This window comes from Phacochoerus africanus, chromosome 15 (genome assembly GCF_016906955.1).
Source record: "Phacochoerus africanus isolate WHEZ1 chromosome 15, ROS_Pafr_v1, whole genome shotgun sequence".
Classification (NCBI taxonomy): Eukaryota; Metazoa; Chordata; class Mammalia; order Artiodactyla; family Suidae; genus Phacochoerus; species Phacochoerus africanus.
This window is the reverse complement of record NC_062558.1, coordinates 61,093,698-61,108,168: the sequence shown is the minus strand read 5'-3', so window position 1 is coordinate 61,108,168 and position 14,471 is coordinate 61,093,698. Positions and strand designations below refer to the sequence as shown.

At 43.7% G+C, this 14,471-nt stretch overlaps 1 protein-coding gene across 2 annotated transcripts in view; it reads right to left on the bottom strand.

The window, feature by feature from the left end:
- NUP133 (nucleoporin 133) overlaps positions 1 to 9,884 on the bottom strand; it is a 55,304-nt gene extending 45,420 nt beyond the window's left edge. For both annotated transcript variants that reach the window (XM_047760359.1, XM_047760360.1), the window contains exons 1-5: positions 9,599 to 9,884; positions 7,059 to 7,177; positions 3,983 to 4,086; positions 2,211 to 2,318; positions 438 to 572 (exon numbers count right to left, since the gene is read on the bottom strand). In XM_047760359.1, the coding sequence (XP_047616315.1) occupies positions 438 to 572; positions 2,211 to 2,318; positions 3,983 to 4,086; positions 7,059 to 7,177; positions 9,599 to 9,780 (648 nt within the window). In that variant the 5' untranslated portion in view covers positions 9,781 to 9,884. The remainder of the gene's footprint in view (positions 1 to 437; positions 573 to 2,210; positions 2,319 to 3,982; positions 4,087 to 7,058; positions 7,178 to 9,598) is intronic.
- Positions 9,885 to 14,471: the final 4,587 nt, after the last annotated feature.

Below are 14,471 nucleotides of genomic sequence, written 5' to 3'. Positions count from 1 at the left end.
TTATGAATCCATTCACTTACTATTATTAATTCTACACAGAAAAACTGTTGAAGTTTTCTGATTGCAAGTTTCTTAAATTCTGACTTTTAAGCTATAAGTTCACCATAAGGTAGGTTCAACGAATCAAGTATCAGATTCTATTTCTTTAGTAAACCTGCAGAGTATGTATTAATAAACCACTCCTCATGTCAAAATTTCTAAGTCACTCCCATAAGGTGTTTCTGAAAGAAATGAAAACGACCGGCTACTATGCACTACTGATATTTCAGAGACCCATGAGCATGGCTTCCCCTTGTCTAAGGATTCAAATCCTAGATCCTTACCTTTCTTGCTTTTTTACTCCCACCAGCCCCACAGGCCTGTGTGATCTGTTCAAATCCCCCTTAGAGGCCTCATCATGGCTTTCCAGTAAATGTAAAAGAATGCCCGTCATATACCTGTACGGCTGTTAGGAAGCTGTAAGTCTTATCCCCTCCTGAGTCCACGGTCGTCTCTGTGTAGGTGTCCTCACTAGCAAGGCTTGGCCAGTAGCGGATGGATCCTTCTCTGGTGGCCACCATGACAGCAACAGCCTCAAAACAAGATCACGAACTCAACAATCACAAGAAAAGAAGGACCCCAAATTGGAAGTCTGACAACACCAATGTAAAGAAAACGGGATGACGTACTACTAATTACCAGAAATCAGAAATAAAAACTCCTTTTCTTTGTTAATTATCATACAGTAAAATCGATGTTTCTGCCCTTTAGTTTCACGGTTCTGCAAATTTTTCTTTTTTGGCCACACCAAGGCATATGGAAATTCCCAGGCCAGGGACTGAATCTGAGCCGCAGCTGTGATCTACACCACAGCTGAGGCAACACCAGATACTTAACCCACTGCGTGGGGCCAAGGATAGTATCTGCACCTCCAGAGCAACCTGAGCCACCACATTCGGATCCCAAACCCACTGGGCCACAGGGGGAACTCCTCACAGATGTATGGATTTTACAACACAGATAGACCCATAACTACCACTATGGTGAGGATACAGAGCAGTTCCACCAGCACCCAGAACTCCTTGATGCTTTCCCTATAGTCACACCTTCCCATCCTAACCCCTGGCCATCACTACTTCCATCATCCTTGTCCTATCTTTCTGAAGATGCCAAACAAACCCATACAGAATATAACCTTCTGACACTGGCTTATCTCACTGAGCATAATATCACTGAGATTTATCCAGGCTGTGGATAATCAACAGCTCATGCCTCTTCAGTGTCATCCACACTACAGACAAATCAGTTCATCCATCCATTCACTTGCTAAAGGATGTCTGGATTGCTTCCACCTTTGCCCATCACAAGTAAAGCTGCTATGACATGAGTGTACTATTTCTGCATGAACATAAGCTTTAATTTCCCTAGAATAAATGGCCAGGAATGGAATTGCTGGGTCATATGGCAAGCATATTTTAACTGTGTAAGAAAGAGAAAACCAAGTGGTTGCACCATTCTGCATTTCTGACAGCAACAATATGAAGTTCCAGTTGCTCCTTGTCAGCACTTGGAAGTGTCAGTACTTCTTATTTTAGCCACTGCACTAGATGTGCAGTGATGTCTCACTTGTTCAATTTTCATTTCACTGATGGCCGGTGATGTGAACATCTTTTCATCTGCTTATTTGGCATCCTTATATCCTCTTTGGCAACGTGTCTGTTCAAGTCTTGTGCCCTGTTTTTTTTTTTTCCTTTATATGGCCACGTGCACAGCATATGGAAGTTCCCAGGCTAGGGGTTGAATCTGAGCTACAGCTGCCGGCCCACACCACAGCCACAGCAACACCAGATCTGAGCCGAATCTGCAACATACACCACAGCTCACAGCAATGCCAGATCCTTAATCCACTGAGAGAGGCCAGGGATCACACCCACATCCTCATGGATACTAGTCAGGTTCATTTCTGCTGAGCCACAATGGGAACTCCCACTCTGTCTTGATTCCTGTGGCTTTATAATTATGTTTCAGAGTCTGGCTGGATGATTCCTCCAATTTTAGAATTCCCTTACTTTAAAAACATGTACTTTGGAGTTCTCCAGTGACCAAGAAGCCAAGGATCCGGCATTGTCACTGCTGTGGCTTGGGTTTGATCCCTGGCTGGGGAACTTCTGCATGCCACAGGCACACCCCACCCTGCAAAAAGTACTTCAATAAGCATGTAAGTCACCTACCTGAGTAGAATGTGATTCACCTGAGGCAGCAGAATACGAGAGAGCCACCAAGTCAGCACTCCAGTGGAAATCACTTGGTGGCAGCTGAAGTTCTTTGCAAACAGACAGCTATGGGACAAATCCACAGAAGAAAAATCTTTCATGTCAAATCCAACTTTTTGAATATGCACCTGACGTCACTATTTCCTCTGTTTGCATATTTTAGAGTTTAATTCATTGATGGAAATACCATTCTACAAATATTCTTCTTCTCAAATCTTTTTGATCAGGCTTTTATCATCAATTTCAGTAATTTAAAAATATATATATTAAGTGATACAAAATCAGGAACACTTAACAGCTAGACCAGACCCTTAATAACAACCAGTTCAATCTCTCCCCAAACCAAAAAGTCTATTTGTTGAAAGAAATGATTCTATAGGCTTCCCACAGAATTTTCCCAGTCTAATCTTGATTTGTTTACTTGACATTTAAAATGAGCATGACTAGAGTAAGTACACCAAGCCATCCAGAAAATATTCCTAGACTCAGCAAAATATTGGGCTTCCTCTGCTAATTCAGGATGCCCCCCACAGGACCTCTCCCTCACCCAGGCTCCTAACTGCAAATACGGTATTCTAGGCAGCAGCAGGAGAGGGGCCAGTGGACAGGAATAGTTGAGGTGAGCAGGAGACCGAGTCCCAGTGGAACAAGGGTACAGTGAGCACGAGAGGGCAGAGAGTATGCCTGATCCAGAGCAGACAAAACAAGAGGTTGCTGAGAATAAAGGAGTGGACGTACCAATGACCACCCACCGTGTGAGAAGTTGACAACTGAGAGGTAAACTAGTGTAAAAACTGGTATCATTTTCCTATTTTACTAAGCATTATTCAGTAGATGCAGTGAAACATATTCCTATCTTCATAGAAATCAACTCAGTTCATTAACTTGCATGGATGTGGATGACATTTAGTCTGAGACTTCATCAGAAAGACTGCTTAGCACAACACTCATTAAAGATTTCAAGGTCTCGGAGTTCCCGTTGTGGCTCAGCAGAAACGAACCTGATTAGCATCATGAGGACGCCAAGTTCAATCCCTGGCCTCGCTCAGTAGGTTAAGGATCTGGTGTTGCCATGAGCTGCAGTGTAGGTCGCAGACATGGCTTGGATCTAGCGTTGCTGTGGTGTAAGCCACTGGCTACAACTCTGATTGGACCCCGAGCCTGGGAACCTCCATATGCCCCAGAGGCAGCCCTAAAAAGACCAAAAATAATAATAATAATAATAATCAAGGTCTCTAATTTTACTAAACGTAAAAAATAGATCTTGTTTAAAATCACGATGGGGGAGGGAGTTCCTGTTGTGGTGCAGCGGAAGCGAATCCCACTAGTATCCATGAGGATTGGGTTTGATCCCTGCCCTCACTCAGTGGGTTGGGGATCCGGCATTGCTGTGAGCTGCATTGTAGGTCGAAGATATGGCTCGGATCCTGCATTGCTATGGCTGTGGCATAGGTTGGCAGCTGTAGCTCCAATCTGACGCCCAGCCTGGGAACTTTCATATGCTGAGGTGTGGCCCTAAAAGACAAAAAAATCATGATGGGGAGAAAGCTTTTTCCCAATACACAGACGTGTATGCATTCTCAGTATTTCCTACCACTGTGAAAATGCAAATCCATAATGCTTGAGTAAATTCAAACTATGGTCCTTCACCAACTCTAAAAAGTGAGGGTAAAACTCAGAGCCAATTAGGAATCCTCCCCCATCTCCTTCCAGCTCTAAAGAGCCAGCACCTTGGAAATAGGTGACAGAGCAATCTTCCAAATGATGAGTTTCTCTCTGCAGACCAGACAAGCCCATCCACCTTCATCTATGTGAACTGTCAGATGGTCATCAACTAAAAAAAAAAAAAAAAAAAGAGGCACATAATTCAGCTTACAGTATGAATAGGGAAAACTTTACATTTCCTCACACCAAAAACTCCTTTACTACCTTGCTCTTCGGCAAAAAATAAAACCAATCACCACACACATACATACCTCCATACCCCCACACAAGATTAACTCACAACAAAAAACTCTTCAATCATTCAAGAGTTACTAATATCCAAAACAAGAGACCCGTTTAACCTTTTTTTTTTAAGGCCCATACCGGTGGCATATGGAATCTCCCAGGCTAGGGGTCAATCAGAGCTGTAGCTGCCAGCCTATGCCACAGCCACAGCAATGTAAGATCCGAGCTGTGTCTGCAACCTACACCACAGCTCATGGCAACATCAGATCCTTAACCCACTTAGCAAGGCCAGGGATCAAACCCACGGCCTCATGGATACTAGTCTGGTTCATTATCGCTGAGCCATGATGGGAATTCCAGAGATCTGTTTAACTTAGACTATCACTTTTAGAAATATATCTAAAGCCAAAAAAGGTATTTTGGACCTAGGTTTGTTATTTCTTAATTCTTGTTATAAGCAGTTCTTATTTTTTATAATATTTAGTAACATTCATAATTTTATTTTGATAAAGCAACACAAATAATAGGTCCTCTCGTTAAATACAGAAACATTTCAAGGAAAAATTATTTTCCTTCAAGAGAACAAGATTTATTATTTTTTCCTTTTTTTTGTCTTTTTAGGGCTGCACCCACAGCACATGGAAATTCCCAGGCTAGGGGCTGAATTGGAGCTGTAGCTGCTGGTCTACACCACAGCTATATGACAACATCTGATCCTTAACCCACCGAGGCCAGGGATTGAACCCTTGCCTTCATGGACACTAGCCAGGTTCGTTAGCACTGAGCCATAACAGGAACTCCAAGAACAGGATTTTTAAATAAGAGCTCTTTGAAAGTAGGATAAACTGCTTCATTATATGGGAACCAAATTAATAATTAGTCTGTAATTAATTAGCTGAATTAGTATATAGTACCCCTTCTTATCCTCAGTTTCATTTTCCATAATTTTAGGCACCCGCGGTCAACTGCAGTCCCAAATATTAAAGGAGTACCTGTTGTGGCTCAGCGATTAATGAACCCAACTAGCATCCATGATGACATGGGTTCAATCCCTGTCCTCGATAAGTGGGTTAAGGATCCGGCGTTGCGGTGAGCTGTGGTGTAGGTCACAGACGAGGCTCAGATCGTGCATTGCTGTGGCTGTGGCGTAGGCCTGCGGCTACAGCTCCGATTAGACCCCTAGCCTGGGAACCTCCATATGCCACAGGTGTGGCCCTAAAAGAGACAAAAAGACAGAAAAAAAAAAAAAGAAAGAAAGAAAATTCCAGAGGTAACAAACAACACCTAAGTCTGTGATGAAATCTCATACTGTCTGCTCTGTCCCGATGGGGACCATGTCATTCCTTTGTCCAGCGTATCCATGCCACACCCGCTACCCTCACATTAGTTGCTTAGCAGTGGTCTTCAGTTATCAGATTCACAGCATCTCAGTTCTTGAGTTCAAATGACTCTATTTTACTATAAATGTGGTTGCAAAGCACAGAGAAGTGATGCTGACAATTCATACAGCCTCCTACTACTCATAAGAGAGCACAGAGTATTCTATGATTGGTGCTACCCTGTTTCAGGTGTCCAATGGGGGTCTTGGAGCACATGCCTGTGGATATGGGAGGACTACCCACTGCTCTAAGTGTAGGGGGTAAACCCGTGTAAATGTATTAACAGATCTAGAAATTTCATTAATTTGGGCTTTGCTCTTCGCTTCAAGTCAGGGTAGGAGGGCAAAATAAAAGGCATCGATAATGTACAAGCTAAAATATCAAATCATACCTAGGCTAAGTGTTAACTGCTCAGTACTTTCTTTTCCTGAAAACACTGCAGCAGCCCCAAACCCTCCACTGGTGACCCCTGGAGGACCCTGACCCAGCACACCAAGTGACTAGCACCTGGAAGTTTCCATGTGAGGAAGAGATCTTTTCAAGTTTACACACTTCTTCAGTTTACACATCCTGATTTCTAGACTCCTCTGAGGCCCTGTACTATTTATTAACATGACCTAGTGGCATAAGCCAGAAGTATGTTAAAAGGTTTTGATGTAATTTAAGCTAAAATTTTTAGATGGGAAAAGAAAATATAATATATATTTAAAACAGGAACAATGCATGACAGAGATTAGTGGAAATTTAATTGTCTTAATTGCATCTGAAGATCCCATGGACTTATAGGCAAGATGTGCTAGTTCACACTGATGAGAAATATTCCTTCTTGTAGAGTGGAGTACTTTAAACTGACTGTCATTCACAGTATGTCATATGTTTTATATCACGGTGCATTCATGCACAATTTAAATAAAATAAGCAAAATGAGAAGCGCTCTGATATTTTGCAATCTGTCACTAAACTGATTTCAGTCACTTCCTTCCAGTTTGAAAAATACTATTCCAGAACATGGCAGGGTCCTCTGAACTTTGCTCTGCCGGTCACACCAGCTCTCATCCTTAGCAGTCTTTCTGAAGCTTGTGGTGACTGCACCTTCCAAACTTCCTCTAATTCTCTGCCAGAAGAATGGAGGCAAAACTTTATTTTACTGCATTATCAAACCCATTAATGCGAGGCAGTACTTTTTTGGATTTTTTAAAAAGGTAAACTTCATATACTCAATCAACTTTTGAGTTGGATTGAGTCTTGCACACACAGTACATACAACCATAAACACTTACTTTAATTGTGCTAAAATGAACTCATTCTGCTTCTCAAATTTATCATATTTCTCAAATACAATGTAAACTTTAACAGGCTATCTATTTCTCCCCACTGAAATGCAGGTATACCAGACGAAGCACAAACTTCAATCTCTGTGCCAGACCTAGGCTTCGCTTTGAATTGCTAACAGAGGCAAATGGAAAATGACACCCACCTTCAGCCAATGTTAGGGCTTCCATGATTTTAACAGGGAGAGAAGATCCAAACGTTTTCACATCATAGTTCACAGACTCAGTTATGGAGTGGTGTGGGAATATGCGTGTAGGTGTTCCTCTAAAAAAATGAGACCATGTTATTTCACCCACACCTTAAAATATTCCATTATCCATTACAATTTTTATGACTATATTGTCACAATAAAGAAAAAATATCTTTAATAAGCACAAAGAAAGACGAAGTATAAAACTCTGGCTCATGTATACTGTGTAGTTAAATTTATTGTTCATTAAAAAGAGACTGACAGGATTTAGGAATACTTGGCTTCAGATTTTTATCTCTACTAATTAGATGCATGATCTATTCATGTAAACTCTTTATAACTCTGCTTCCTCAGCTGTGAAATACGTTTTCCAAATTATAGGTCATTTGGGGGGTCTCAATCAACATTTCTGAAAAACAGAATATAGAGTTTATCATACATTGTGGTCAAAAAAGTTTTACAAACATTGGGTTAGATTATCTTTAACTTCCCATCAGATCTGGAATTAAAATAATCTACCAACTCTATATAATCCAAATCAAGAAATTAAATAGGGTCGTGAGTAGATGCTATTTCCTGGTCAACAACAGATGTGGCAGTAGAAACTGTATTTCCTTCTCTCTTTTTTAACATTCACAGAAAAACAGTGTCAATTAATCAGTATAAAACATATTCTATGTCTTATCACAGGATTAAACAAAGAGACGCAGAGAGTAGTTGAGAGCAGTGTTTCCTGACAGAGTACTACAACAAAGGTTTTTCTTAAAGGATCACCAAAAGGTAAGATGAAATTTTTTAAAAACAAAGTGTGACTTTTATGCACTGATTTTTCTCAAAAGGAGTAGAAAACAATGACAAGGCCACCACTAAAAGAGCATTTGTAAAATGCAAAAGAGGATTTTTAAAAAGGATACAGGGTAGTCTCTAAAAATCATTTCTCCTTTAAAGTACTGCAAACTTCTTGAAGTTCCTGTTGTGGCGCAGTGGAACCGAATCCGGCTGGGAACCATGAGGTTGCAGGTTCAATCCCTGGCCTTGCTGAGTGGGTTAAGGATCCTGCCTTGTCATGAGCTGTGGTATAGGTCGCAGATGAAGCTCGGACCCGGCATTGGTGTGGCTCTGGCGTAGGCTGGCGGCTACAGCTCCGATCCGACCCTTAGCCTGGGAAACTCCATATGCTGCCGATGCAGCCCTAGAAAAGACAAAAAGACAAAAAAAAAAAGTATCGCAAACTTCTATAGATAAATCTTAACTATAAGTTCAAAACTCAAAATTACCATTTTCTTGGAGTTCCCGTCGTGGCTCAGCAGTTAACGAAATGACTAGCATCCATGAGGATGAGGGTTTGATCCCTGGCCTCACTCAGTGGGTTAAGGATCTGGTGTTGCCATGAGCTGTGGTGCTGGTGGCCGATGCAGATGCAGCTTGGATCCTGCGTTGCTGTGGTTGTGGTGCAGGTTGGTGGCTACAGCTCCTCCAATTCAACCCCTAGCCTGGGAACTTCCATATGCCTCAGGTTCGGCCCTTAAAAAAAAAAAAAAAATTACCACTTTCTTGAAGAGGAAAATTCATTTTTGATAGAGGAATTCAAAGGAAATCACTCAAGAAACATGACAGCATGTTCTAAAATTCCAGATTAATTATGAAAGGGGGGGATGCAGAGCATGGTTTCAGGAGTGATGCAGATTGGTGAGCCATGCTTTTATTTGGTAACACAACTACTATTCTTTTTTTTGTCTTTTTTCAGGGCCACACTAGAGGCATATGGAAGTTCCCAGGCTAGGGGTTGAATCCAAGCTGTAGCTGCTGGCATACACCACAGCCATGTCAATGCCAGACCCTAGCGGCGTCTGTGACCTAAACCACAGCTCATAGCAACTCGGGATCCTTAACCCACTGAGCAAGGCCAGGGATGGAATCCAGGACCTCATGGTTACTAACCCGGTTCATTATGGCTGAGCCACAAAGGGAACTCCTGACACAATTGCTCTTCTTATTTCACTGTTTATGGAAAGCCTTTTCCCTATTAATATAGCCACAAAGTTAACTTCTGTAGCTAAAATACCTTTAATTACCAATTAGCAAATACTAATGGCACTATGTTAGGCATATACAATGATTTTGCAGGGTTTCAGGTCCCCATTCCCACCATCACTTTACATGTGAATTGTAGCATTTCATACTGACTCCTTTCGAAAGCTCAGGTCAGGTATCATTTTCTCAATTTCAGATGAAGAGGTCCTAAGTGACCTACACCAGGCCGATCACAGAGTACTAAGTGAGGTACGCAGCCACTAAATCAAATCCAATTGTTCTTTACCTACATACAAAGGTAATTTCAAGAAAAGTGCAAAGCGAAGAAGTGATGAATTCGAGGAGGCTGAAATAAAAAGCAAGGGTGGAGGAGGCGTCCCCCATGCCGTCCCCGGTTCCAGTGACTTCTGGAGGTCAGTGAGCCTATCGGTCGCCGAACTAAACCAGGGACGATCACTTACCGCGAGCTCACCGAGCTACGACGGCCGACGGGCGAGAAGAGCACCGGGGAGCTGACCGCAGACCCCAGGGCCAGACCCTTCCTGCTGGTAGCCCGGGGCGTGGAGCCTGGCCCGACTCCCCCCAGAGGTCCCCTACGAGCCCCTGGCCCCGGGGTCCGCGGAGACGAGACGGCCGGGAACATGTTGGCAGAGAGAAGCGACAAGAAACGCGCTTGTCGCCGCCGCGGGGCTGAAGCTTGAACACCTGCGGGGCGGGGAAGGCACACGGTGGTGACGTCAAAACGAAGCGCCACGCCGCGGGGCGTGTCCGGGATGGCGGGAGAGACCAGGCAGGGCGCTCGGTGATGACGTCAAAGCGCAGCGCCAAGCCGCGGGGCGTGGCCGCGGCGGAGGCCTTTGGAGGGCGAGAGGTACCAGATGTGAGTGCCCAGCGGACCGCAGGAGTCCGAGTTTCCCGGGAATGAACCTAGGAAGCCTGGTGCCCTTCTCGAGTCCCACAGGTGGGGCTGACCCTCCAGTAGCTGGAACGGAAAGCATCTGCACGCTGGCTTTTCCTGAATCTGGGGAAGTGAAAAGTGTTCCTTCCCTGGTCCAAGCTGAGAAGGGAGAAAAACTGTGAAGTGTTTATATGTTATTCTCTATGTCATTTTCCCATTCAACTCTTAACAGTCTCATCCACGCTAGTGACGTCACAAGTCCTTGTCTTTAACCAGATCCTGCTCAAAACCCACAGGCTTCTAACAGCTGCCTAATGGATGCTCTCACCTGATGTCCTGCACTCTCCTCACCATCCACTCCTTGAAAGCTGATTTCATGTTTTCTTTGGGACCCCTATCTTACTCCCACCTCTGCCCAATTTGGTAAAACTGGCCAGTTGCCAAGGCAAAAAAAGAGCTCTGTCCTAGGGTCATTGTTCACACTCACCTACACAGTAACATCCTGGTATAGGGCACTCCTGAGTTCTCTACTAGAGCCACATCTGCGCTGCCTCTGCTCTGGTTCAGGTGCTCACCTTTTCCCTCTTTTTTAGCCTTTCTTCTCTTCCTCTCTCTCTCTCTTTTGGTCCTCTTGCCTCTGTGTAGTCTTACAACGCTGTCCTCCCTGCTGCCATCTTAACGAATTAAGGCAAACCAGAGGCTGCTCTTGGACTTTTAAATGCTCTGGTGGCCCACATATACCCATGTGTAATTTGGGCTAAGCTCCCTTGAAAGGTTCTTTGTGATTTAAATCTGGCTGGCTCTTAGGTCCCTAGTCTACTTCCACCAATTCTCACTTGCACTCCACAGTCCAAGAGTGAAAACCCATATCCCTTTCCAGTGCCCTGGCATGGTTTTTTTTTTTTTTTTTTTGCCTTCCCTTCCCCATTGCCCACAAGCGGCTGCCTCCTACATCTTCTTACCTCAGTGCTATCTTCTTAGGGCAGCCTCCCACAGGACAAAGTATCCCTTTATCCTTTGCCCCCCTGTGCTCCTACATGGAGGCTATTTATAATATTTTTACCCTGCATAATAGTTTTTTATCTTACATCTCTCACATAGCTCCATTTGAATGTCTTAAGAGCTGTTACCTTTGTGCACACCATAATGAAACCAGTAGAACACATTCTCAGAACTTAGTAAAGTGTAGATTTTTCTGTCTCAGCACAGAAAGAATTCAGCTAAGAGTCAAAGTGGCGGGTAAGGGAAGAGTTCAGTTAGTACAGGACGCTTGGGAGAAATACAAGTGGGTGAGCAAGGGAGTGCTGCATCCAGAACTACAGTTTTATAATCAAAAGAGGGAGGAGAAGACCACTTTCTTATTCTTTTTTTTTTTTTTTTTTGTCTCTTGTCTTTTTTGTTGTTGTTGTTGCTATTTCTTGGGCCGCTCCCGAGGCATATGGAGGTTCCCAGGCTAGGGGTCGAATCAGAGCTGTAGCCACCGGCCTACGCCAGAGCCACAGCAACGCGGGATCCGAGCCGGGTCTGCAACCTACACCACAGCTCACGGCAACGCCGGATCGTTAACCCACTGAGCAAGGGCAGGGACCGAAGCCGCAACCTCATGGATCCTAGTTGGATTCGTTAACCACTGCGCCATGACGGGAACTCCCCACTTTCTTATTCTTGAGTAGACATCAGGCTTCCATCATCAGCTCCTTCTCCATGTTGGGCAGGGGAGTTTTACTATCCCTACATGGTCAAACTAGGACTGTCATGGTGCACTGGAAATGATCAAAAAGGCAGTAAACAGATATTAAATATGGTAAATCATCTCAGTTTCAGTATAATGTCACCTTTCCCTGTATTTTTGTTTTTAGTGTGCGCAGAAAAGCATGTCCTAGGAATCATTAACTTACTGACCTCACTGGGCAGACATAGGTCTTGTGCCACCATTGTTTTATTGTTTGGGGCATGTCTTCATGCTTCTCTTGCGTGGCTTTCTTGAGTGATCATTAATTTACCGGGGTCTTCTATACTTTTTTTCTACTTCCAACCCCCTAGTGGAATTAACTATTTAATCACCTACTTTGTGCCTTTACTCTGTCCCTATCAATAACAGGGACATAGATTTTCATTAAATATTTGTTGAAATAGGGAATGGCTAAGTAAACACCGGCATAGACATATGTGGGAGACCACAATGTGCGTGTCAGTTGTTGGCATTTCCCTGAAGAAGCCATCCTTTTGGGCACATCGATAGCACCTGGGAGTCATTTCAAAGGTGATAGAGGCCAGCTACTTCGCTCCTTCTTCCTTTAGGTTTATAACCCACTTTGCCCCTCGTTTTTGTGTCTTATAGCTTTTATAGCCCTGGGCATTTCCCCCTTGTTTAATTCTCACTGGAGGGATTAGGGTGTGAGAGTAGTCATGTGTGAGAGGGTATCTGTGTTCTTGGGTTTTGTTGGACTGGTTAGTGGTTTGTCCACCGTCCAGTTATAAAAGTTGCTGTTTGCAGGAGCTGGAACAACTCGCCAGCACCTTGTACTCAGAATAACTGCCCTGGTTCTATTGAAGGAGAGTGAGTAGACAGCACGCCAAATCCTTCCTTCCTTTATTCTGGAGTCGTTAAGTACCTACCGTGTGCCAGGCTATGTGCAAGGCTTATACCTGTAAGCAAAGCAGACAGGGGCCCTGCCATCATGGAGATCACAGGCTAGTAAGAAAGACAGGTACTGAACAAATGAACACAAAGTTAAGTACACAACTACAAGTTTAGATGTGTCTATGAAAGAAAAGAGCAGGGTCTCTGATAGAGAATGACTAGGGCACCTGATTTTGGAGGAACATCCATGAAGTCCTCCAAGAGAAAGTTTGTCTGTGCTGAGACTTGCAGTCAACCAGGCAAAGCACAGGAGGAAGAGTGTTTGGAGCAGTGGGTCCTCAGGCAAAAGTCCCAAAGCAGCAAAGAGCTTGGTGCAGACCAGGAACTTTGAACCAACAACCAACCAACTTATCAAGTGACTAAAACTGGAGGAAATTAGAGAAATGAGGGCCCAGGAAGAACTTGTAGACTCAAACAAGATCCTAGAGAAAAAAGGGAGCATCCTCAAGCTAGGTGAAGAGAGTTTAATAAGGGATCATTGGGGGAGTTCCTGGCATGGCGCAGAGAAAAAAATCCCACTAGTATCCATGAGGATGCAGGTTCGATCCCTGGCCTCACTCAGTGGGTTAAGGATCTGGTATTGCTGTGAGCTGTGGTATAAGTCACAGATGTGGCTCACATCCCTCGTTGCTGTGGCTGTGGCGTAGGCCAGAGTCCTGAGGCTCCTAAAAACAGATGAGTCAAGAAAGGATAAGGTCATCAGGACCTGAAAAACGGCCAGCTACCAGAGCCGTGGCTTGAGTCAGGAGATGCAGCCAACTCAAGGGAACACAGAAGGAAGGGGACTGGGGAGGTAAGTAGTGCAACCTCGCTGTTCTGCCTCCTGCCATGTCTGGAGGCCAGAGTGTGAGGGAGAGCGTATTTGTATCATCCATGGAGGTCTAGCTCCTGGGTATACAGTGGAGAAGACACTTGGCACAGAAGATATTTTGGATACGCACTTTGAGGCAGCACAAGTGCTTCTTTGTCTCTCCTCAGCGTTTGACCTTTTCCCGGTAGCTACCATTCCCTTATTTATCTTTTTATCTTATTTTATCTAGAAATCCAGAAGCAAGGCCAATGCAGTGCAGTGGCTCTCCAATCTAAGCACACATCATTACCTGGAGGGCTGGCTGAGCCCCACTCAGCATCTGACTCATTGGGCTGAGGCTTGAGAATTTGCAGCTTTTCTAACATTTGCATCTCGCAGATGTTATTGATGCTGCTGTCTTGGGGTATTTTGATACCTACTGTGTAGTAATTGAGGGAGTGTATAAACCCTGGACTTGCTTTAAATCTTACCTCTGCCATTTGACAATGTGGCACCTCTTTGAGCATCTGTTAAATTGCTAATAGTGGCCACTTGTGAGAATTAGAGAACACAAATATCACTACACTTGAGGATGTGAAAAAGCACACAGTAGAAAGGCAAGAAAGCAGAAGAAAAAGTATTTCCAATAAAATACTATTCTTTAAAGAAAATCAGTAGAACGCAAGCTACCCCAATAGAAAAACTGGAAATGTATGCAGGGCACGAACAGTGCGAGATCAAAGGCTAGAAATGACCAAAAACACATGACAAGGTCTTAAACTTACTAGTAATTAAAGAAATACAAATTAACCACCCATCAGCATTGTTTGCCTATGGAACTAGCAGGAATGTTTTAAAAAATGAAAACATCTCATGCTGAAAACGCTGTGGGGAAAGAGGCCCTATAGTATATCCTCCTGGTTGGATTATGAATTATGGGTCTTTCAAGAGGAAAATCTATCAAAAAGCCTTATAATTTGTATATGCTCTTTAAACTTGGCC